The sequence below is a fragment of the Procambarus clarkii genome, chromosome 6 (genome assembly GCF_040958095.1).
Source record: "Procambarus clarkii isolate CNS0578487 chromosome 6, FALCON_Pclarkii_2.0, whole genome shotgun sequence".
Lineage (NCBI taxonomy): Eukaryota > Metazoa > Arthropoda > Malacostraca > Decapoda > Cambaridae > Procambarus > Procambarus clarkii.
Genome location: NC_091155.1, coordinates 8,833,800 through 8,860,653, shown reverse-complemented (window position 1 = coordinate 8,860,653; position 26,854 = coordinate 8,833,800). Strand labels below are relative to the sequence as shown.

General features: G+C 48.4%; 1 protein-coding gene across 3 annotated transcripts in view; it reads right to left on the bottom strand.

The window, feature by feature from the left end:
* Positions 1-2,208: 2,208 nt before the first annotated feature.
* LOC123749266 (transcription factor kayak) overlaps positions 2,209-26,854 on the bottom strand; it is a 73,400-nt gene continuing 48,754 nt past the window's right edge. For all 3 annotated transcript variants that reach the window (XM_069305538.1, XM_069305550.1, XM_069305545.1), the window contains exons 2-4: positions 19,848-20,022; positions 14,230-14,471; positions 2,209-6,113 (exon numbers count right to left, since the gene is read on the bottom strand). In XM_069305538.1, the coding sequence (XP_069161639.1) occupies positions 5,409-6,113; positions 14,230-14,471; positions 19,848-20,022 (1,122 nt within the window). In that variant the 3' untranslated portion in view covers positions 2,209-5,408. The remainder of the gene's footprint in view (positions 6,114-14,229; positions 14,472-19,847; positions 20,023-26,854) is intronic.

Sequence of the window (26,854 nt, the reverse complement as noted above, 5' to 3'; positions counted from 1 at the left end):
ATAATAAATTCATAATTATATTTCCCATGAAGTATCATAATTTAGCAATTAAATTAAAATGTTCCAGTTTAATATGCAAAGTGAGTCATCATCCAAGAATTCGAGAACCCTACAACTTGACTGCCCCTGATCATCACACAACATATGTAAACACGACCAAGTCACCTTAATGTTCACTCACCGAGGACTGAGTCTAAGTTGAATAGAGAGGGGGGGGGGGTCTGTAGTTGACAGAGACTCCCGCCCTGCCGGCCGACAGCCTCCCTGCTCTGCTCGTCTGCTGTTCTCTTGATTAATGCTTCTTTCTGGATAGCTCTCCGAGTTTATATTGGGGAACCTAGTAGCTAACTCCGCCCACAAATAGATAGCCTCCGGCACTACCAAGCCACTCCTTAAACGTCGGCTTGTTTGAAGGCTACCAGACTACAATTAAGAGCTTAGCGGAAGCAAGGTGAAATTCTCATGATCTGACCTCAGGTCACTTGAGGTCATTAACGCTTTGAGGTGTGAGATCTCAGGCAGACAACTGGCGCCTCTCAGATCCTTGTCTGTGACTCATGTACTCTATATATATTTTAAATAAACTAACTCAAACACTTTTACAGTGTTACACAGTAACCCCCCAGTGTGCACCATGTGGGCAGTAACCCCTAGTGTCCACCATGTGGGCAGTAACCCCCAGTGTGCACCATGTGGGCAGTAACCCCCAGTGTGCACCATGTGGGCAGTAACACCACAGTGTGCACCATGTGGGCAGTAACCCCCAGTGTGCACCATGTGGGCAGTAACTCCCCAGTGTGCACCATGTGGGCAGTAACCCCCAGTGTGCACCATGTGGGCAGTAACCCCCCAGTGTGCACCATGTGGGCAGTAACCCCCCAGTGTGCACCATGTGGGCAGTAACCCCTGCAGTGTGCACCATGTGGGCAGTAACCCCCCAGTGTGCACCATGTGGGCAGTAACCCCTGCAGTGTGCACCATGTGGGCAATAACCCCCCAGTGTGCACCATGTGGGCAGTAACCCCTAGTGTCCACCATGTGGGCAGTAACCCCTAGTGTGCACCATGTGGGCAGTAACCCCCCAGTGTGCACCATGTGGGCAGTAACCCCTGCAGTGTGCACCATGTGGGCAGTAACCCCCCAGTGTGCACCATGTGGGCAGTAACCCCTGCAGTGTGCACCATGTGGGCAATAACCCCCCAGTGTGCACCATGTGGGCAGTAACCCCTAGTGTCCACCATGTGGGCAGTAACCCCCAGTGTGCACCATGTGGGCAGTAACCCCCCAGTGTGCACCATGTGGGCAGTAACTCCCCAGTGTGCACCATGTGGGCAGTAACCCCCAGTGTGCACCATGTGGGCAGTAACTCCCCAGTGTGCACCATGTGGGCAGTAACCCCCAGTGTGCACCATGTGGGCAGTAACCCCTAGTGTGCACCATGTGGGCAGTAACCCCCCAGTGTGCACCATGTGGGCAGTATCCCCCAGTGTGCACCATGTGGGCAGTAACCCCTGCAGTGTGCACCATGTGGGCAGTAACCCCTGCAGTGTGCACCATGTGGGCAATAACCCCCCAGTGTGCACCATGTGGGCAGTAACCCCTAGTGTGCACCATGTGGGCAGTAACCCCCCAGTGTGCACCATGTGGGCAGTATCCCCCAGTGTGCACCATGTGGGCAGTAACCCCTGCAGTGTGCACCATGTGGGCAGTAACCCCTGCAGTGTGCACCATGTGGGCAATAACCCCCCAGTGTGCACCATGTGGGCAGTAACCCCTAGTGTGCACCATGTGGGCAGTAACCCCCCAGTGTGCACCATGTGGGCTGTAACCCCTGCAGTGTGCACCATGTGGGCAGTAACCCCCCAGTGTGCACCATGTTTGCAATACCCCAAAGTGTGCACCATGTGGGCAGTAACCCCCCAGTGTGCACCATGTGGGCAGTAACCCCTGCAGTGTGCACCATGTGGGCAGTTACCCCCCAGTGTGCACCATGTGGGCAGTAACCCCTGCAGTGTGCACCATGTGGGCAGTTACCCCCCAGTGTGCACCATGTGGGCAATAACACCCAGTGTGCACCATGTGGGCAGTAACCCCCCAGTGTGCACCATGTGGGCAATAACACCCAGTGTGCACCATGTGGGCAGTAAACCCACTCCCCAATATACACAAATATTTCACTCAGATTAAAACACAAATAAAACACTGCAGTAGAAATTTCTTGTTTATTTGTAAAATATTATCTAAATACTCTGGTATAAATAGATCTGACTGCATCTTACCATATGAATGTATGAAAGCTAGACTAGGTAAAATTATAAATATCATTGCATTTCAACTGGTAAATTAATATGGCAAATAACCCCCCCCCCCCCAGCGTCGTATCACACTTAACGCTGGTCGAATGGTCGTTACCTGTGGTCCGTAACGAGGAAATACAGTTATTGGTAAGGTATTCATTCAGTGGGGACGAGGACGACCACGAGGACGACCTCAAACTTGTCCTCGAGTCATTATCCTTCACAAGATCCGGGTGGAGTAGCACACTGCATCTAGATGCTATAGTCTAGTAGCTCACTGCATCTAGATGCTATAGTCTAGTAGCTCACTGCATCTAGATGCTATAGTCTAGTAGCTCACTGCATCTAGATGCTATAGTCTAGTAGCTCACTGCATCTAGATGCTATAGTCTAGTAGCTCACTGCATCTAGATGCTATAGTCTAGTAGCTCACTGCATCTAGATGCTATAGTCTAGTAGCACACTGCATCTAGATGCTATAGTCTAGTAGCTCACTGCATCTAGATGCTATAGTCTAGTAGCTCACTGCATCTAGATGCTATAGTCTAGTAGCTCACTGCATCTAGATGCTATAGTCTAGTAGCTCACTGCATCTAGATGCTATAGTCTAGTAGAACACTGCATCTAGATGCTATAGTCTAGTAGCTCACTGCATCTAGATGCTATAGTCTAGTAGCTCACTGCATCTAGATGCTATAGTCTAGTAGAACACTGCATCTAGATGCTATAGTCTAGTAGCTCACTGCATCTAGATGCTATAGTCTAGTAGCTCACTGCATCTAGATGCTATAGTCTAGTAGCTCACTGCATCTAGATGCTATAGTCTAGTAGCTCACTGCATCTAGATGCTATAGTCTAGTAGAACACTGCATCTAGATGCTATAGTCTAGTAGCTCACTGCATCTAGATGCTATAGTCTAGTAGAACACTGCATCTAGATGCTATAGTCTAGTAGCTCACTGCATCTAGATGCTATAGTCTAGTAGCTCACTGCATCTAGATGCTATAGTCTAGTAGCTCACTGCATCTAGATGCTATAGTCTAGTAGAACACTGCATCTAGATGCTATAGTCTAGTAGCTCACTGCATCTAGATGCTATAGTCTAGTAGCTCACTGCATCTAGATGCTATAGTCTAGTAGAACACTGCATCTAGATGCTATAGTCTAGTAGAACACTGCATCTAGATGCTATAGTCTAGTAGAACACTGCATCTAGATGCTATAGTCTAGTAGAACACTGCATCTAGATGCTATAGTCTAGTAGCTCACTGCATCTAGATGCTATAGTCTAGTAGAACACTGCATCTAGATGCTATAGTCTAGTAGAACACTGCATCTAGATGCTATAGTCTAGTAGAACACTGCATCTAGATGCTATAGTCTAGTAGCTCACTGCATCTAGATGCTATAGTCTAGTAGAACACTGCATCTAGATGCTATAGTCTAGTAGAACACTGCATCTAGATGCTATAGTCTAGTAGCTCACTGCATCTAGATGCTATAGTCTAGTAGCTCACTGCATCTAGATGCTATAGTCTAGTAGCTCACTGCATCTAGATGCTATAGTCTAGTAGCTCACTGCATCTAGATGCTATAGTCTAGTAGAACACTGCATCTAGATGCTATAGTCTAGTAGCTCACTGCATCTAGATGCTATAGTCTAGTAGCTCACTGCATCTAGATGCTATAGTCTAGTAGAACACTGCATCTAGATGCTATAGTCTAGTAGCTCACTGCATCTAGATGCTATAGTCTAGTAGCTCACTGCATCTAGATGCTATAGTCTAGTAGCTCACTGCATCTAGATGCTATAGTCTAGTAGCTCACTGCATCTAGATGCTATAGTCTAGTAGAACACTGCATCTAGATGCTATAGTCTAGTAGCTCACTGCATCTAGATGCTATAGTCTAGTAGAACACTGCATCTAGATGCTATAGTCTAGTAGCTCACTGCATCTAGATGCTATAGTCTAGTAGCTCACTGCATCTAGATGCTATAGTCTAGTAGAACACTGCATCTAGAAAACTAGTTACTTGGCCCTCCTATTTACCCATCTAGAAAACAGTTCTACTCTTCTGATGAAGTAATGACTCGACAAATACCCTTTCACCTGTTGCGGTACAGGCAAACTAAACTGTCCATTCCAAAATCGATCCTGGGCAAAGTTTTGCAAAATACATCAATATATTCTTTGTCTTTGGTGAAGCTTTGCTATCTATATTACAGAGGTATATGAATAATTCACAAAATTATTGTTCACGTGAAGGCGAAATGAGTGCATAAACAGTACCAACACTGGCAGAGTAACGTCCTTAAATGGTACAGCATGAACAATTATATTTCATACACTGCATGGAACAACTGCCTTTGCATCAACTCATTGCATAGAAGAGCAAACTGTTATATAATACATTCAGTTTGTTGACAGCCCTGAAGGTCTGAACCGAAGCTGATGTGCTTCCTGCACATACTAGTTTCAGAATGATTCGTACCTTGCACCTTGCTCTCTCTTACAGCCATTCCTAAAATATTTTTGACCACTTGGAGCACACTATAGTGACCAACTTGTGAGTAAATTCTTTAGATCCTTATTGTTACGTTGCGGCGAGTATGTAAGGAGGTACTGAGCTAATCCACTATAATTAGGAGCTGTTTACATTCATATTAGCATCACAGGGGTAACGTCATCTTTATTTTGGTCAAAAGGCCTCTTAGTAAGCCGTGAAGATCAAAGGCTATAACTGCGCTAAGTGGCGGCAGCTTGAAGGCATCAACAATTTATATCTAAGGCAAAGTTAAAACTTAAAGGCGAACTTATTTCAATGTTAGGCAAATAACATGGTTGATATTATTACAAGTTTCAGGAGACGGAAGAAGTGATCATTTTATACATACAAACTTTTGTCAGGCGGAGACAAAAAACAAAAAATGAGTGCAGGTGATTTTTAGGCTGAAGTATAGTTTGGGTTGAGTGCGTGGGTTGTGAGTGGGAGCGCGGGCGTGCGCGTCGGGGACTAGCATCCATCAAAGGTCAGCTGAGGGGCGGAGCCTCAATTATACCACCTTGCCCGCCGCTGGTAACTACGTGGGCGCGCATGGGCGTTGTCATTCAGAGGGACACTAGTTTGGGAGGCACAGAGTCTGGCGAGGATAGGTCAGAAGAGGAGGAGCGCTGCTGAGTGCCGCAGTTGGAGGTGGCTGAGCCTGCAGGAGCGGACACAACTGGGGTGGTGAGCGGCGTGAGACCCGTATGTAGTGGGGTCAGCCCTGTGCCACTTGTCACCGGCGTCAGCCCTGTTCCACCATCCATCATAGACTCGAAGTTAAGCCCGCGCAGCCCGGCCGATGGCGTCTCAATCGGGACACCCAGATCGGCGACGCTCGAGGTCCGCAGGGCAACTGGCGCCACGTTGAGGCTAGTGGGTCGCCTGGGACGCGACTCTCCCACAATAATTTTCTTCTCGCTTACAAAATCTTCCTCTTCCATGGGCTCTTCCTTCACGATGACATCTTTTTTCAAGATGCGGAGATGCGCGTTGGAATTGGCGTTGACAATGGTGTTTGAGGTGACAGGAGCGACCTGCTGCCGGCGACGACACACAGCCTTGTGCGTGGCCAGCAGGAACTCCAGTTCATCTCGCTGCTGTTGCAGAAGTTGAATTTCTTGCTGCAACTCTGACTTCTTATCTTCGAGCTCGTCCGTCTCGTCCTGCAACATGTTCGTCTGGTCGAGCCGCCTCTTGCGACAGCGAGCGGCCGCCAGCTTGTTTCTCTCGCGGCGCAGCGACCGTCGTTCCTCCTCTTCGGCTGACAACTGTATCAAAGACAACAAAACATGATATCAAGATTGATGAAGATTGAGACTAAGTCACCCAAGAGGTGGCACAAGCATGAGTAAATGACATCAAGATGTTACATCAATTCGTAGTGGGTTGATTGTGGGACTTGGGTGAGGGGGAGGATATTCTTGGGGGTGAGTGGGGGGAAGGAGGGTAAAGAGTGGGGGGGAGACGGCGTCCCGTCTCCATAAACACTAGAGCCCGCCAAATTTGACCTTGCCAACACCTGTACCTACGCACGGTAACGCTCATTCATAACTCGTCCGTGACTCACACAACCGGTTACAGCCCGACTCATCGCCCAGGGGCCACCTGACAGTTATGTAATCATGGCTACCAAGCGTTGACTCATCATAATGGTTTCACACTACCAGCTATAGCAGTGACTCACCACGATGAGTCATCACCAGCAACAACATAGTGAGTAGAGGAGGTTTCCAGCCGCCAGCTGGGGCAGGTGACCCACCTGCCCCAGCTGGCCCACTACCACACCCTTCACTGCCCACCCGCCCCACTCCCAAACCCTTCACTGCCCACCCGCCCCACTCCCACACCCCTCACTGCCCACCCACCCCACTACCACCCCCCTCACTGCCCACCCGCCCCACTCCCACACCCTTCACTGCCCACCCGCCCCACTCCCACCCCCTCACTGCCCATCCGCCCCACTACCACCCCCCTCACTGCCCACCCGCCCCACTCCCACACCCCTCACTGCCCACCCGCCCCACTCCCACACCCCTTCACTTCCCACCCGCCCCACTCCCACACCCCTCGCTGCCCACCCGCCCCACTACCACACCCCTCACTGCCCACCCGCCCCACTCCCACCCCCTCGCTGCCCACCCGCCCCACTCCCACACCCCTCACTGCCCACCCACCCCACTACCACACCCCTCACTGCCCACCCACCCCACTCCCACACCCCTCGCTGCCCACCCACCCCACTCCCACACCCCTCACTGCCCACCCACCCCACTTCCACACACACCCAACTATGACTGGTACAAGGGCCCCCACCATGACTGGTACAAGGGCCCCCACCATGACTGTGGTACAAGGGCCCCCACCATGACTGGTACAAGGGCCCCCACCATGACTGGAACAAGGGCCCCCACCATGACTGGTACGAGGGCCCCCACCATGACTGGTACAAGGGCCCCCACCATGACTTTGGTACAAGGGCCCCCACCATGACTGGTACAAGGGCCCCCACCATGACTGGAACAAGGGCCCCCACCATGACTGGTACGAGGGCCCCCACCATGACTGGTACAAGGGCCCCCACCATGACTGGTACAAGGGCCCCCGCCATGACTGGTACGAGGGCCCCCCCACCATGACTGTGGTACAAGGGCCCCACCATGACTGGTACAAGGGCCCCACCATGACTGTGGTACAAGGGCCCCACCATAACTGTGGTACAAGGGGCCCCCACCATGACTGGTACAAGTGCCCCCACCATGACTGTGGTACAAGGGCCCCCACCATGACAGGTACAAGGGCCCCCACCATGACTGTGGTACAAGGGCCCCCACCATGACTGGTACAAGGGCCCCACCATGACTGGTACAAGGGCCCCCACCATGACTGTGGTACAAGGGCCCACACCATGACTGTGGTACAAGGGCCCCACCATGACTGGTACAAGGGCCCCCACCATGACTGTGGTACAAGGGGCCCCCATCATGATTGTGGTACAAGGGCCCCCACCATGACTGGTACAAGGGCCCCCACCATGACTGGTACAAGGGCCCCCACCATGACTGTGGTACAAGGGCCCCACCATGACTGGTACAAAGGCCCCCACCATGACTGGTACAAGGGCCCCCACCATGACTGTGGTACAAGGGGCCCCCACCATGACTGGTACAAGGGCCCCCACCATGACTGTGGTACAAGGGCCCCCACCATGACTATGGTACAAGGGTCCCACCATGACTGGTACAAGGGCCCCCACCATGACTGGTACAAGGGCCCCCACCATGACTGGTACAAGGGCACCCCCACCATGACTGTGGTACAAGGGCCCCCACCATGACTGGTACAAGGGACCCCACCATGACTGGTACAAGGGCCCCCACCATGACTGGTACAAGGGCCCCCACCATGACTGTGGTACAAGGGCCCCCACCATGACTGGTACAAGGGCCCCCACCATGACTGTGGTACAAGGGCCCCCACCATAACTGGTACAAGGGCCCCCACCATGACTGGTACAAGGGCCCCCACCATGACTGGTACAAGGGCCCCCACCATGACTGGTACAAGGGCCCCCACCATGACTGGTACAAGGGCCCCCACCATGACTGGTACAAGGGCCCCCACCATGACTGTGGTACAAGGGCCCCCACCATGACTGGTACAAGGGCCCCACCATGACTGTGGTACAAGGGCCTCCACCATGACTGGTACAAGGGCCCTCACCATGACTGTGGTACAAGGGCCCCCACCATAACTGGTACAAGGGCCCCACCATGACTGGTACAAGGGCCCCCACCATGACTGGTACAAGGGCCCCCACCATGACTGGTACAAGGGCCCCCCCCCCCACCATGACTGGTACAAAGGCCCCCACCATGACTGGTACAAGGGCCCCCACCATGACTGGTACAAGGGCCCCCACCATGACTGTGGTACAAGGGGCCCCCACCATGACTGGTACAAGGGCCCCCACCATGACTGTGGTACAAGGGCCCCCACCATGACTATGGTACAAGGGCCCCCACCATGACTGGTACAAGGGACCCCCCACCATGACTGGTACAAGGGCCCCCATCTTGACTGTGGTACAAGGCCCCCCACCATGACTGTGGTACAAGGGCCCCCACAATGACTGGTACAAGGGCCCCCACCATGACTGTGGTACAAGGGCCCCCCACCATGACTGTGGTACAAGGGCCCCCCACCATGACTGTGGTACAAGGGCCCCCCACCATGACTGTGGTACAAGGGCCCCCACCATGACTGGTGCAAGGGCCCCCACCATGACTGTGGTACAAGGCCCCCCACCATGACTGTGGTACAAGGGCCCCCACAATGACTGGTACAAGGGTCCCCACCATGACTGTGGTACAAGGGCCCCACCATGACTGTGGTACAAGGGCCCTCACCATGACTGTGGTACAAGGGCCCCCACCATAACTGGTACAAGGGCCCCCACCATGACTGGTACAAGGGCCCCACCATGACTGGTACAAGGGCCCCCACCATGACTGGTACAAGGGCACCCACCATGACTGGTACAAGGGCCCCCACTATGACTGTGGTACAAGGGCCCCCACCATGACTGTGGTACAAGGGCCCCCACCATGACTGTGGTACAAGGGCCCCCACCATAACTGTGGTACAAGGGCCCCCTGGTAGAGCACGGGGTTACCGTACAGTGTTGACGACGAGGGCGCCCTCTACCTCGCTATCAGCAGCCGGAGACTGTCCTGGACACCAAAGAAAACATCCGGCAAAATTCAGGACAGACGTCGACCAACGCTGATAAGGAGGATGGTCGCTGATAACCGTTGCCTGACTGTGTCTTGTGCTCCTTACTTCTATATCACCCCAGCTGTGTCTTGTGCTCCCTATATCACCCCAGCTGTGTCCTGTGCTCCCTATATCACCCCAGCTGTGTCCTGTGCTTCCTATATCACCCCAGCTGTGTCCTGTGCTCCCTATATCACCCCAGCTGTGTCCTGTGCTCCCTATATCACCCCCAGCTGCCTCTTGTGCTCCCTATATCACCCCAGCTGTGTCTTGTGCTCCCTATATCACCCCAGCTGTGTCCTGTGCTCCCTATATCACCCCAGCTGCCTCTTGTGCTCCCTATATCACCCCAGCTGTGTCCTGTGCTCCCTATATCACCCCAGCTGCCTCTTGTGCTCCCTATATCACCCCAGCTGTGTCTTGTGCTCCCTATATCACCCCAGCTGTGTCCTGTGCTCCCTATATCACCCCAGCTGTGTCTTGTGCTCCCTCTATCACCCCGTGACCCTTACCTAACCGTGCTACATGAACCAGCCTTCGCGAGTAATTCATCTCATTTTGATGTCAAAATCCCCCCACGGGGGAAAATATCAGGGGCTTTAAATTATAGCGGCGGCACCCAGTCACTTCTTAATGCGTGGCTCCATACATTATCTTGCGCCTTGGCTCTTTCCTCGGGTAATTACTCTATAATTACTTGACCCTAACCTAAATACTCTTCGATTTATCTACTAACTCGCAGCCTGACCTTCTGCTTTTAGCTGCCAGCGTCACTTCTAATACTGGCCGGTGGAGGGGAGCCAGCTGTCGTACCCCCCCTCCCCCCAAATTGTCCTCCTAAGGTCACCCCAACGTCAAGAAACTGTCGTACTAACGTGCCCTATCCTAACATACCAGAGGACCCAAAACAGAAAACGGTATGACAATTTCACGAGCTGGTAACATTTTCTAGTACGACAATTTTTGGGCTTAGGTGAAATATACGTCAAAATGCGACGTACTACTGGGAGGCCGTTTGTTGTGCCAGGGGCTGGAGCCCAGGAGCTGAATATAACCTCGACCATTTAACAGAATTATTATATTTAGCTTCGTTAAACTGCGTCAAGATACGTAGGGTTAAGGTGTTTTAAGGTACGTTGGTTCCAGTTAAATATTTCTTACTGTAGGGCTATACAACATTACAAATAAATATGGTTTACACAAAGTTTGGTTAGTTATCATTTGACCTGTTGCAATTACAATAACTTATTGTAAATTAGGTTACACCTGGTTGATTCAATGACCCTAACATAAGCTGGTGATAAGTAGATCAAAAAGTAGATGTGTGTAGAGAGGAACGTGTGGCTAAAACACATATATTATATTATTGCAATTGTAAGGACCCATAGCCTCGGAGAAGAAAATAAAGAGTACTCAGAGAAGACCTTGTGGATCCTCACTGAACACTGTGATATTTTCTTCTCCTACCACCCCTAGTCTATTAGTGTGTGTGTATATTGACCAGACCACACACTAGAAGTTGAAGGGACGACGACGTTTCAATCGACTTGAGAATGGTCCAGGACGGACCGAAACGTCGTCGTCCCTTCAACTTCTAGTGTGTGGTCTGATCAACATACTTTAGCCACGTTATTGTGACTCGTCGCCTGCGTGTGTGTATATATATCTAACCTTATTTAAAATTTCATTACACAAAAAGGGTTACAACATTGGTTACATGCAAGGTACAAGGCTGCTTGTCACAAGTTGTACAGCTCCTCCAGCTCCTCAGATGGCGGGCAGAAACCATGGATGCAGTGAGCATTTCCTCTCTGGATCGCCACACTAAGGCGCTGAATGAGGAAACTGACAGCTCTAGGGTCTCTAGTTGTTTCACTTAGCTTGGACCCCAGTTCCTTCAAAAAACTTGCAGCACTTTTACCCCAAGCACCAAGTGTCTCCGAGGCAATGGGGACAAAATTGTAGTGGTGATCAAGGTCTCAATATTTACGTGACTTGGCTGCTTCCCTGTGATTGGCAGCACCTCCTGCCTGTGCAGCACTGAAGACAACTATATATTATATTATATATATTTTATGTAACCTGCATGTAACCAATGTTGTAACCCTTTTGTGTAATGAAATTTTAAAACAAAGTTAGACATTATATATATATATATATATATATATATATATATATATATATATATATATATATATATATATATATATATATATATATCCTCCTGTTTAGATGGTACCTTTTATAACTATCTGGACCATCGTATACACATAGACGTAATAGATAACTATATAGTAGAATTTGGTACTATTCACCTTATAAGCAGAAAATCAATAAAGTTAAAAACCAAACTTGAATATTCCTAAGCCCTAGTATAAGCCCATATATGTACTATATTAGGCCTCAGATAGCACGTACAAGCTTTGAAAGGTTAGGTTAAGGATAAACTTGCTCGGCAACATTGGTACAAAAACTGTTCCGGTTTGTACAAATTCAGTGGTGCCGATTTCTGCTTTCTAATTGTCCTTTACTAAATATTATGAATAATATTAATAAATAATATTTTGAAATATAATAATATTTTTTGAAATATAATAATAATTTTTGAAATATAATAATAATTTTTGAAATATAATAATAATTTTTGAAATATAATAATAATTTTTGAAATATAATAATATTTTTTGAAATATAATAATATTTTTTGAAATATAATAATAATTTTTGAAATATAATAATAATTTTTGAAATATAATAATATTTTTTGAAATAATAATATTATTTTGAAACAATAATAAAATCTGAAAAATATTATAAATAAATTGTCCTTTACGTTAATATTAGTACCTAATAGCCAGAACGCACTACTCGGCCTAGTATGCAAGACCCGATTTGCCTAATAGGCAGAGTGATTCTCGTTATTTTCAACACATTGTTTCCTATGGGTTTATTACACTTATTAGTATTATATAATAGTGAGAACAGGAATTACTAAGTTATGTTAGTTTATGTTAGCTTAAGATAGGTAAGGTAAGGTAAGGTAAGGTAAGGTAGGTAAGGTAAGGTTAGGTAAGGTTAGGTAAGGTTAGGTAAGGTAAGGTAAGGTAAGGTTAGGTAAGGTAAAGTAAGGTTAGGTTAGGTAAGGTAAGGTAAGGTAAGGTTAGGTAAGGTAAAGTAAGGTTAGGTAAGGTAAGGTAAGGTTAGGTAAGGTAAGGTAGGGTAAGGTAAGGTAAGGTAAGGTAAGGTTAGGTAAGGTAAGGTAAGGTAAGGTAAGGTAAGGTTAGGTAAGGTAAGGTAAGGTAAGGTTAGGTAAGGTTAGGTAAGGTAAGGTAAGGTAAGGTAAGGTTAGGTAAGGTAAGGTAAGGTAAGGTTAGGTAAGGTAAGGTAAGGTAAGGTTAGGTAAGGTAAGGTAAGGTAAGGTAAGGTTAGGTAAGGTAAGGTAAGGTAAGGTAAGGTAAGGTTAGGTAAGGTTAGGTAAGGTAAGGTAAGGTAAGGTAAGGTTAGGTAAGGTAAGGTAAGGTAAGATAAGGTAAGGTAAGGTTAGGTAAGGTAAGGTAAGGTAAGGTTAGGTAAGGTAAGGTAAGGTAAGGTAAGGTTAGGTAAGGTAAGGTAAGGTAAGGTAAGGTAAGGTTAGGTAAGGTAAGGTAAGGTAAGGTAAGGTAAGGTTAGGTAAGGTAAGGTAAGGTAAGGTAAGGTAAGGTAAGGTAAGGTTAGGTAAGGTAAGGTAAGGTAAGGTAAAGGTTAGGTAAGGTAAGGTAAGGTAAGGTAAGGTTAGGTAAGGTAAGGTAAGGTAAGGTAAGGTAAGGTAAGGTAAGGTAAGGTAGGGTAGAGTAGGTTAAGTCATATTTTTACGTTAATTTTAACTCAATTTAAAAATCAATTAACTCATATAATGTGATGGAAAGTTTTATCATTTCATAACACTTTATTTTTTATATATGAAAAACTTGGCTTATTAAGCATATCGAATCTTGCATAGTAGGCCAAGAAGTGCGTATTTATAGAGTATTGCGTATTAAGACATCACAAAATGAAATGAGTAATGAATAGGTGACGAGTGATGGTCACCTCAGTGTTGAGGTGACGAGTGATGGTCACCTCAGTGTTGAGGTGACAAGTGATGGTCACCTCAGTGTTGAGGTGACGAGTGATGGTCACCTCAGTGTTGAGGTCACCTCAGTGTTGAGGTGACGAGTGATGGTCACCTCAGTGTTGAGGTGACGAGTGATGGTCACCTCAGTGTTGAGGTGACGAGTGATGGTCACCTCAGTGTTGAGGTGACGAGTGATGGTCACCTCAGTGTTGAGGTGACGAGTGATGGTCACCTCAGTGTTGAGGTCACCTCAGTGTTGAGGTGACGAGTGATGGTCACCTCAGTGTTGAGGTCACCTCAGTGTTGAGGTGACGAGTGATGGTCACCTCAGTGTTGAGGTCACCTCAGTGTTGAGGTGACGAGTGATGGTCACCTCAGTGTTGAGGTCACCTCAGTGTTGAGGTGACGAGTGATGGTCACCTCAGTGTTGAGGTGACGAGTGATGGTCACCTCAGTGTTGAGGTGACGAGTGATGGTCACCTCAGTGTTGAGGTGACGAGTGATGGGTTGCTACTGACCCGCTCATCCTTAATGGGGCGTCGACCCCCCATCCGGCGCCCCGGCTGCTGTTGGTGGACCTGGGACGGCATGCTAAGGGACGCCCCGGGCGACGCCGAGCCGTGTGCTCCCCGGATCGACGAGACCCCGCCGCCTCCGCCGGACGACGACGTCGACGAAGACGAGGAATTAGACGTGTGAGGGATCTGGGTGAGTGTGCCGCCTCCCCAGCACTTGCTGTCCACCGAGATGAACGTGTTACCTGTCAACACAACATGTTATCACACACCTGTCTCCCTACATGTGCTCCAACACCTTCCGGTATTCTCTCACTACACTATATATCATCTATATCAGCATATTTGGGCCACAATGTTTCATAATTGGTCATAATGTATTCTCAGGTGGTCTTACACACGGCCTGGTGGGAGGATACTTGGGGGTAGAGGCAGAAGGGTCACACTAGGGAAGAATGTGTAGAGAATGGGAACTATGTGTAGACTTGGGGGGAGGGAAGACCCCAGGGGGACCCCAGAGGACCCCAGGGGACCCCATGGGACCCTAGGGGACCCCAGAGGACCCCCCAGGGGGGACCATGAAGAATATGATCACGGCCAATAAACACATAAACGTTAACAGGTTTGGTGGAGACGGCAGGTGGTGGTGGTGTGTGTGTGTGTGTGTGTGTGTGTGTGTGTGTGTGTGTGTGTGTGTGTGTGTGTGTGTGTGTGTGTGTGTCTGGGGATGAAGCTCTCCCTACCGTAGAGCGCATTTTCACAAGTAAATAAAACCCTTTACCTCTCACAGTGCTGAGGGCAATGAGGGTGGAAAACAGAGGTGACATTGACCCACTTAGTGGGTCACAATAGGTATAATAACCACTCTGGCGTTTGTCCAAGGGACAAATGCCAGTCATGGGTCAAGAGTGTCAAACATATCAAGTGTCAAACATGTCAAGAGTGTCAAACATGTCAATAGTGTCAAACATGTCAAGAGTGTCAAACACGTCAAGAGTGTCAAACATGTCAAGAGTGTCAAACATGTCAATAGTGTCAAACATGTCAAGAGTGTCAAACATGTCAAGAGTGTCAAACATGTCAAGAGTGTCAAACACGTCAAGAGTGTCAAACACGTCAAGAGTGTCAAACACGTCAAGAGTGTCAAACATGTCAAGAGTGTCAAACATGTCAAGAGTGTCAAACATGTCAAGAGTGTCAAACATGTCAAGAGTGTCAAACACGTCAAGAGTGTCAAACACGTCAAGAGTGTCAAACACGTCAAGAGTGTCAAACACGTCAAGAGTGTCAAACATGTCAAGAGTGTCAAACACGTCAAGAGTGTCAAACACTTCAAGAGTGTCAAACATGTCAAGAGTGTCAAACACGTCAAGAGTGTCAAACACGTCAAGAGTGTCAAACACGTCAAGAGTGTCAAACACGTCAAGAGTGTCAAACACGTCAAGAGTGTCAAACACGTCAAGAGTGTCAAACACGTCAAGAGTGTCAAACACGTCAAGAGTGTCAAACACGTCAAGAGTGTCAAACATGTCAAGAGTGTCAAACATGTCAAGAGTGTCAAACACGTCAAGAGTGTCAAACACGTCAAGAGTGTCAAACATGTCAAGAGCGTCAAACACGTCAAGAGTGTCAAACACGTCAAGAGTGTCAAACACGTCAAGAGTGTCAAACACGTCAAGAGTGTCAAACATGTCAAGAGTGTCAAACACGTCAAGAGTGTCAAACACGTCAAGAGTGTCAAACATGTCAAGAGTGTCAAACATGTCAAGAGTGTCAAACATGTCAAGAGTGGTAAAAAGGTTGAAAAAAGGTGGGGATTTATAAAGGTGTTGGAGATGACGGAGGTGAAAGGAGCCGGTGTAACGCCCCGCTGGCACAAGTATTATTAATGTGGTGAACATGTGTACAATGAAAGGATGACACGATGGTAAAGTGTACAAAATACGAAACTTTTAAATAAATTCCATATTAAAGGCCATATTCATTCACTGGGAAGGTCACTGTGTACTGTATGGTACAGTGGTCACTGTGTACTGTATGGTACAGTGGTCACTGTGTACTGTATGGTACAGTGGTCACTGTGTACTGTATGGTACAGTGGTCACTGTGTACTGTATGGTACAGTGGTCACTGTGTACTGTATGGTACAGTGGTCACTGTGTACTGTATGGTACAGTGGTCACTGTGTACTGTATGGTACAGTGGTCACTGTGTACTGTATGGTACAGTGGTCACTGTGTACTGTATGGTACAGTGGTGGAGGTCACAGTGTACTGTATGGTACAGTGGTGGAGGTCACTGTGTACTGTACGGTACAGTGGAGGTCACTGTGTACTGTATGGTACAGTGGTGGAGGTCACTGGGTACTGTATGGTACAGTGGTCACTGTGTACTGTACGGTACAGTGGTGGAGGTCACTGTGTACTGTACGGTACAGTGGTGGAGGTCACAGTGTACTGTATGGTACAGTGGTGGAGGTCACTGTGTACTGTATGGTACAGTGGTGGAGGTCACTGTGTACTGTATGGTACAGTGGTGGAGGTCACTGTGTACTATACGGTACAGTGGAGGTCACTGTGTACTGTATGGTACAGTGGTGGAGGTCACTGTGTACTGTATGGTACAGTGGTGGAGGTCACTGTGTACTGTATGGTACAGTGGTGGAGGTCACAGTGTACTGTATGGTACAGTGGTGGAGGTCACTGTGTACTGTATGGTACAGTGGTGAAGGTCACTGTGTACTGTATGGTACAGTGGTGGAGGTCACAGTGTACTGTATGGTACAGTGGTGGAGGTCACAGTGTACTGTATGGTACAGTGGTGGAGGTCACAGTGTACTGTATGGTACAGTGGTGGTCACTGGGTACTGTATGGTACAGTGGTGGAGGTCACAGTGTACTGTATGGTACAGTGGTGGAGGTCACAGTGTACTGTATGGTACAGTGGTGGAGGTCACAGTGTACTGTATGGTACAGTGGTGGAGGTCACTGTGTACTGTATGGTACAGTGGTGGAGGTCACTGTGTACTGTATGGTACAGTGGTGAAGGTCACTGTGTACTGTACGGTACAGTGGTGGAGGTCACTGTGTACTGTATGGTACAGTGGTGGAGGTCACTGTGTACTGTATGGTACAGTGGTGGAGGTCACTGTGTACTGTACGGTACAGTGGTGGAGGTCACTGTGTACTGTATGGTACAGTGGTGGAGGTCACTGTGTACTGTATGGTACAGTGATGGAGGTCACTGTGTACTGTACGGTACAGTGGTGGAGGTCACTGTGTACTGTATGGTACAGTGGTGGAGGTCACTGTGTACTGTATGGTACAGTGGTGAAGGTCACTGTGTACTGTACGGTACAGTGGTGGAGGTCACTGTGTACTGTATGGTACAGTGGTGGAGGTCACTGTGTACTGTATGGTACAGTGGTGGAGGTCACAGTGTACTGTATGGTACAGTGGTGGTCACTGGGTACTGTATGGTACAGTGGTGGAGGTCACTGTGTACTGTATGGTACAGTGGTGGAGGTCACTGTGTACTGTATGGTACAGTGGTGGAGGTTACTGTGTACTGTATGGTACATTGGTGGAGGTCACTGTGTACTGTACGGTACAGTGGTGGAGGTCACTGTGTACTGTATGGTACAGTGGTGGAGGTCACTGTGTACTGTACGGTACAGTGGTGGAGGTCACTGTGTACTGTATGGTACAGTGGTGGAGGTCACTGTGTACTGTATGGTACAGTGGTGGAGGTCACTGTGTACTGTATGGTACAGTGGTGGAGGTCACTGTGTACTGTATGGTACAGTGGTGGAGGTCACTGTGTAATGTATGGTACAGTGGTGGAGGTCACTGTGTACTGTATGGTACAGTGGTGGAGGTCACTGTGTACTGTACGGTACAGTGGTGGAGGTCACTGTGTACTGTATGGTACAGTGGTGGAGGTCACTGTGTACTGTATGGTACAGTGGTGGAGGTCACTGTGTACTGTATGGTACAGTGGTGGAGGTCACTGTGTAATGTATGGTACAGTGGTGGAGGTCACTGTGTACTATATGGTACAGTGGTGGAGGTCACTGTGTACTGTATGGTACAGTGGTGAAGGTCACTGAGTACTGTATGGTACAGTGGTGGAGGTCACTGTGTACTGTACGGTACAGTGGTGGAGGTCACTGTGTACTGTATGGTACAGTGGTGGAGGTCACTGTGCACTGTACGGTACAGTGGTGGAGGTCACTGTGTACTGTATGGTACAGTGGTGGAGGTTACTGTGTACTGTATGGTACAGTGGTGGAGGTCACTGTGTACTGTATGGTACAGTGGTGAAGGTCACTTTGTACTGTACGGTACAGTGGTGGAGGTCACTGTGTACTGTACGGTACAGTGGTGGAGGTTACTGTGTACTGTATGGTACAGTGGTGGAGGTCACTGTGTACGGTATTGTACAGTGGTGGTCACTGGGTACTGTATGGTACAGTGGTGGAGGTCACTGTGTACTATATGGTACAGTGGTGGAGGTCACTGTGTACTGTATGGTACAGTGGTGGAGGTCACTGTGTACTGTATGGTACAGTGGTGGAGGTCACTGTGTACTGAATGGTACAGTGGTGAAGGTCACTGTGTACTGTATGGTACATGGTGATGAGGGTCACTGTGTACTGTATGGTACAGTGGTGAAGGTCACTGTGTACTGTACGGTACAGTGGTGGAGGTCACTGTGTACTGTACGGTACAGTGGTGGAGGTCACTGTGTACTGAATGGTACAGTGGTGAAGGTCACTGTGTACTGTATGGTACATGGTGATGAGGGTCACTGTGTACTGTATGGTACAGTGGTGAAGGTCACTGTGTACTGTACGGTACAGTGGTGGAGGTCACTGTGTACTGTATGGTACAGTGGTGAAGGTCACTGTGTACTTTATGGTACAGTGGTGCAGGACACTGGGGGGGGGACACATACCTGCTGTGGGCTGGACTAGAGGGGGGACACAGCCAGGCAGAGGGTGAGGACACTGGGGGGGGTGAGGACACTGGGGGGGGGACACATACCTGCTGTGGGCTGGACTAGAGGGGGGACACAGCCAGGCAGAGGGTGTGGACACTGGGGGGGGGGTGAGGACACTGGGGGGGGGGACACATACCTGCTGTGGGCTGGACTAGAGGGGGGACACAGCCAGGCAGAGGGTGAGGACACTGGGGGGGGGACACATACCTGCTGTGGGCTGGACTAGAGGGGGGACACAGCCAGGCAGAGGGTGAGGACACTGGGGGGGGTGAGGACACTGGGGGGGGGGACACATACCTGCTGTGGGCTGGACTAGAGGGGGGACACAGCCAGGCAGAGGGTGAGGACACTGGGGGGGGACACATACCTGCTGTGGGCTGGACTAGAGGGGGGACACAGCCAGGCAGAGGGTGAGGACACTGGGGGGGGGACACATACCTGCTGTGGGCTGGACTAGAGGGGGGACACAGCCAGGCAGAGGGTGAGGACACTGGGGGGGGTGAGGACACTGGGGGGGGGACACATACCTGCTGTGGGCTGGACTAGAGGGGGGGACACAGCCAGGCAGAGGGTGAGGACACTGGGGGGGGGTGAGGACACTGGGGGGGGGGGACACATACCTGCTGTGGGCTGGACTAGAGGCGGGACGAAGCCGGCCTGGTTGGTGTGGGTCTCCGGCTGTGGCAGAGTAGAGAGCTCTAAGAAGGTCTGCTCAATGTTCCTGAGGGTGGTGGGCGTGAGCGTGGGCGTGGTGCGGGTGGGCACACCGCTGTGGACGCCTTCCAGGGAGTTGAGCTGGTGCCACCACGAGAGAGAGAGAGAATGGAATTACTCAATTGATTCATCACTCTTATAGTACATTAATTCATCACCGCTATAGTGTATATACTCCATCACTACAAGGGGCTATTACAGCATTTGTTCATCACAGCACCTTGACTGGTTCACCTAAAGTGCCCAAACTTTGTTAACAAAACAACACTTTGTTTTGCCCGAAGCGCAAAGCTTTGTTTTGCCCGAAGCGCAAAGCTTTGTTTTGCCCGAAGCGCAAAGCTTTGTTTTGCCCGAAGCGCAAAAAGCCACTAGTACGCTATGCGTATTAGTGGCTTTAGGTATTGTATGTACTATTTCTATCTTGAAATCTAACAGAATGTTTGTACTGTAACGCTGCAAATAAGTATGTACTGTTCCTAAATAAATTATTATTATTATTATTGCTACTATATTGCCTCGACTATCTTAGGGGCAGCACTTCAACACGAGTCAGATGAAATGTTATATTACTAGCCGTTATGTCCCCCGCCCCCTGCATGCCTAGGCTGTTGTTATATTACTAGCCGTTATGTCCCCCGTCCCCTGCATGCCTAGGCTGTTGTTATATTACTAGCCGTTATGTCCCCCGTCCCCTGCATGCCTAGGCTGTTGTTATATTACTAGCCGTTATGTCCCCCGCCCCCTGCATGCCTAGGCTGTTGTTATATTACTAGCCGTTATGTCCCCCGTCCCCTGCATGCCTAGGCTGTTGTTATATTACTAGCCGTTATGTCCCCCGTCCCCTGCATGCCTAGGCTGTTGTTATATTACTAGCCATTATGTCCCCCGTCCCCTGCATGCCTAGGCTGTTGGTAGGCTATTTAAATCACGTTGACGTACTATGCCTGCTACATGAAGTGTGTATTCAGAGTCTGGTTGATCCGAACTAGGCCTTGTAGCCCCAGACTGTCGCGATAAAGCTCTTTTTTCTGTTTGTCTTACAAGTTTGTGTACAAGTTCTACTTACTTCATAGGCTACGCAAATTCCTGTAACTTTGTTATATTAAGTGTAAGTCTCAGCATTCAAATTTGATGTTTTTTTTTAAATGATTTTAAAAGAACATTTAATTACAATGGTAACCATGGGCCGTGTGTGGTTTTGTCTTTCATGGTCACAGCTCGAGGTATTTCAGTACAATACTTAATAGGCTATTCACCACTCATTCACGGGCGATTAGACGGCATTTACAAGCTAAAGTTAGTTACGTCACACACATGTGTGTTGTAATACATGCTAAGTGTTACGTACAGGTTGTGGAGTCTTATCACCAATTGAAATTGAAATAAGTTTATTGAGGTAAAATACACGCAAAGGGATGAGGTAGCTCAAGCTATTCTCACCCCGTTCAGTACATCGTGTTAATACATACATATACACTCATCACAAACAATAAACATATTACCAAACATTCTGAGAGATAAACATATACATTTCCTACTTATCACCAAGTGTTCCTGTAGTGTGATCATACTGTCCCGGAAACACAAACCGTAACTGTCTCTATTTTCCGCTTGTTACAACTTGAAATAAAGTTGTTACATCTTGGCTTAACGTGTTTTTGACGTATTAGAACGTTGTTACAACTTACTATATTGGTTTTTATAACTGGTTAGGAGGTGTTGAAACTTGTTCGAACGTTGTAGCAACGTCGCAGTTTCGGTATGTGTTTGGCGGGAATTATACGTAGGCTCAAGCCAGAAGGCCGCACATGTGGGACTTCTATATAATGTTCACAAGTGTGTTTTCTGTTGCACAAAGTTGACTGTGTATTTAACACTTAAGTGTTAGGAAGGAAATTATGAGTGGAAAGGCCAAGGGACTATAGCACTTGGAAGGGGTAAGGCAGCCCGTCCTCTAAACAAAAGCTATAGTCCATTCCATGCACCAGCCAAACCCACTGTTTATGAGTGAAAACAATTTACACACGACTCTACGGATTTCATTCGAACACTTCCGAAACAAGTGCTTCACTGACGAATTTTGTTCGAACCACAACGCTGTAAATGCTTCACCCACGTACTACAAATAATCGCCAACAGAACCTAAACACCTAACCTAACCTATGCCTATATATGCACAATATACTAATATATTATAATATTAATATATATTTGAGAAAATTCCCGTTTTGAATTAACAGCATGTCAAAATTGTACCATCAAAAATTGACGGGTTGCAGGTCATTGTACCACCTGTCAGGTCACTGTACCACCTGCCAAGTCACTGTACCACCTGCCAGGTCACTGTACCACCTGCCAGGCCACTGTACCACCTGCCAGGTCACTGTACCACCTGCCAGGTCACTGTACCACCTGCCAGGTCACTGTACCACCTGCCAGGTCACTGTACCACCTGCCAGGTCACTGTACCACCTGCCAAATCACTGTACCACCTGCCAAGTCACTGTACCACCTGCCAAGTCACTGTACCACCTGCCAAATCACTGTACCACCTGTCAAATCACTATACCACCTGTTAGGTCACTGTACCACCTGCCAGGCCACTGTACCACCTGCCAGGTCACTGTACCACCTGCCAAATCACTGTATCACCTGCCAGGCCACTGTACCACCTGCCAAATCACTGTACCACCTGCCAGGCCACTGTACCACCTGTCAGGTCACTGTACCACCTGCCATGCCACTGTACCACCTTCCAGGTCACTGTACCACCTGCCAGGCCACTGTACCACCTGCCAGGTCCCTGTACCACCTGCCAGGTCCCTGTACCACCTACCAGGTCACTGTACCACCTGCCAGGTCACTTGGTATGATACCCGGTGAGTTCACTGAAAGAAGTGAACTCTGGGAGTCGCGTCAAGGGATACCACCACCTTCGGCTTTCAGAAATTTAGAGGCCGCGTCGGCCCCATACCTGCAGGCTCGGGTTGGGTCGTACAGCCCAGTCGTTGGCATCCTTCACGGGTGGCACAGTGTTGGGGCGCAGTGTTGGGGCACAGTGTTGGGGCGCAGTGTTGGGGCACAGTGTTGGGGCGCAGTGTTGGGGCACAGTGTTGGGGCGCAGTGTTGGGGCACAGTGTTGGGGGCCCCGGGCCCGTTATGGGGGGAGGGGGGGGGCGGCAAATCCTAGGTTTGCGTCAGGAGTTGCGTCCACGCTTATCAAGTCGATCACCTTATCTTATTATGGTGTAACCTACACTACTGGTACTGGGTCACAATGTGACCTACACTACTGGTACTGAGTCACAGTGACCTACACTACTGGTACTGGGTCACAATGTGACCTACACTACTGGTACCGGGTCACAGTGACCTACACTACTGGTACTGGGTCACAATGTGACCTACACTACTGGTACTGAGTCACAGTGACCTACACTACTGGTACTGGGTCACAGTGACCTACACTACTGGTACTGGGTCACAGTGACCTACACTACTGGTACTGGGTCACAGTGACCTACACTACTGGTACTGGGTCACAGTGACCTACACTACTGGTACTGGGTCACAGTGACCTACAATACTGGTACCGGGTCACAATGACCTACACTACTGGTACCGGGTCACAATGACCTACACTACTGGTACCGGGTCACAGTGACCTACACTACTGGTACTGGGTCACAGTGACCTACACTACTGGTACCGGGTCACAGTGACCTACACTACTGGTACCGGGTCACAGTGACCTACACTACTGGTACCGCGTCACAGTGACCTACACTACTGGTACTGGGTCACAGTGACCTACACTACTGGTACTGGGTCACAGTGACCTACACTACTGGTACTGGGTCACAGTGACCTACACTACTGGTACTGGGTCAGTGACCTACACTACTGGTACTGGGTCACAGTGACCTACAATACTGGTACTGGGTCACAGTGACCTACACTACTGGTACCGGGTCAGTGTGACCTTCACAAACCTTCAACTGGTCCATTTCGAGACAACAAACACTCGCTTGAGAGCCCAACCACCCTGACCTAAGCAAGTCTATCTCGGCCACAAATTGTCAATGTTAAAATAATATCATTTAGAATTATTTACTCATAATCACTATGTATGACTTGGTGTACAGGACGAGCGAATCACCCAAGTTATGGCTTCAACCCATATGGTAACTTAGCATACATTAATCTTAGTATTTACCAGAAATATTTACATATGGGCTTCATAAAGAACCTCATATGTAAACATTTTAATTACACCCTTTGAAATATTTTGTTTTATAAACGATCAGAAGTAATATTATTAAACCCTGGTGCGGCAGCCCGTCCTCCTAAGGTTCCCCCAACGTCAAGAAACTGTCGTACTAACGTGCCCTTATCCTAACCTACCAGAGGACCCAAAACAGAAAACGGGACAGTATGGAAAAAATGGTCCGCTATGGGCTCACCATAGCCCGTACTACTTGGAACTTTTTGTTCCGAGTAGCTGAATCTTAAACAACAACAAACGGAATAATAATATGTCAATTTCGTGAGTCGCTACCATTTTTGGCCTTACGTAGAGTTTGGGTCAAAATGCAAAATATATATTATATATATTATATATATATATTATATATATTATATATATATATATATTATATATATATATTATATATATATATATATATATATATATAAATATATATATATATATATATATATATATATATATATATATATATATATATATATATATATATATATATATATATATATATATATATATATATATATGTCGTACCTAGTAGCCAGAACGCACTTCTCAGCCTACTATGCAAGGCCCGATTTGCCTAATAAGCCAAGTTTTCATGAATTAATGTCTTTTCGACTACCTAACCTACCTAACCTAACCTAACCCAACTTTTTCAGATACCTAACCTAACCTAACCTATAAAGATAGGTTAGGTTAGGTAGGGTTGGTTAGGTTCGGTCATATATCTGCGATAATTTTAACTCCAATAAAAAAAAATTGACCTCATACGTAATGAAATGGGTAGCTTTATCATTTCATAAGAAAAAAATTCAAGAAAATATATTAATTCGGGAAAACTTGGCTTATTAGGCAAATCGGGCCTTGCATAGTAGGCTGAGAAGTGCGTTCTGGCTACTAGGTACGACATTATATATATATATATATATATATATATATATATATATTATATATATATATATATATATATATATATATATATATATATATATATATATAATGTGCAAAGTCCGATGTACCTAACAGGCCGAATGATTTTCGTTATTTTCCAATATTTCTGTCCAGACTGGTTCTTTTCTAACAAAAATAATCTAATATTAGGAACATGAATTACTGATTAGTTATGTTAGGTTTGGATAGGTTAGGAAGGTTAGGCTTCATCAAATTTCTATGTTAGTTTTGACTCAATATAAAATTGCTATCATATATATACCCATGCTGGGCACACTGCTCCCTCAACCCCTGGTGAGAAGCAGTTATACCCATGCTGGGCACACTACTCCCTCAACCCCTGGTGAGAAGCAGTTATACCCATGCTGGGCACACTACTCCCTCAACCCCTGGTGAGAAGCAGTTATACCCATGCTGGGCACACTACTCCCTCAACCCCTGGTGAGAAGCAGTTATACCCATGCTGGGCACACTACTCCCTCAACCCCTGGTGAGAAGCAGTTATACCCATGCTGGGCACACTGGGGCGAGCTGGTGTACGTGCAGCGTACACGTACGCGAGCGGTGACAGAGCAGCAGCTCCTCTGTTGCGGTCGCGTTCTTATTGGTGGTGAACGGAGCTCAATCGTGCGCTGTGTGTGTCCAGCCACGTACGGCTTTTCAGCTGCCAGGGCGCGCGCAGCTGCCCACCACGATGGGCAGAGTTAATGTATAAATGGGCATTACTGATGGGCACTGACATCTCCCGCGTGTCGTTGAGCCCACGAGACGCCTTTGTAAATCTTATATTTCATTTTTATATAATTCATTTGAGGGTAGAATAGACTTCAAACACAGGGAGAGGGGACACAGGGAGAGGGGACACAGGGAGAGGGACACAGGGAGAGGGGACACAGGGAGAGGGACACAGGGAGAGGGATACAGAGAGAGGGGACACAGAGAGAGGGACACTGAGAGAGGGACACAGGGAGAGGGACACAGGGAGAGGGACACAGAGAGAGGGACACAGAGAGAGGGACACAGAGAGAGGGACACAGAGAGAGGGACACAGGGAGAGGGACACTGAGAGAGGGGACACAGAGAGAGGGACACAGAGAGAGGGACACAGAGAGAGGGACACTGAGAGAGAGACACAGAGAGAGAGACACAGAGAGAGGGACACAGGGAGAGGGACACTGAGAGAGGGGACACAGAGAGAGGGACACTGAGAGAGGGACACAGGGAGAGGGACACAGGGAGAGGGACACAGAGAGAGGGACACAGAGAGAGGGACACAGGGAGAGGGACACTGAGAGAGGGGACACAGAGAGAGGGACACAGAGAGAGGGACACTAGGAGAGGGACACAGGGAGAGGGACACAGGGAGAGGGACACAGGGAGAGGGACACAGGGAGAGGGACACAGGGAGAGGGACACATGGAGAGGGGACACAGAGACACACAGAGAGAGGGACACAGAGAGACACACAGAGAGATGGACACAGAGAGAGAGACACAGAGAGGAACACAGGGAAAGGGACACAGGGAGAGGGACACAGAGAGAGGGACACAGGGAGAGGGACACAGAGAGAGGGACACAGGGAGAGGGGACACAGAGAGACACACAGAGAGAGGGACACAGAGAGACACACTGAGAGATGGACACAGAGAGAGAGACACAGAGAGAGGAACACAGAGAGAAGGACACAGAGAGAGG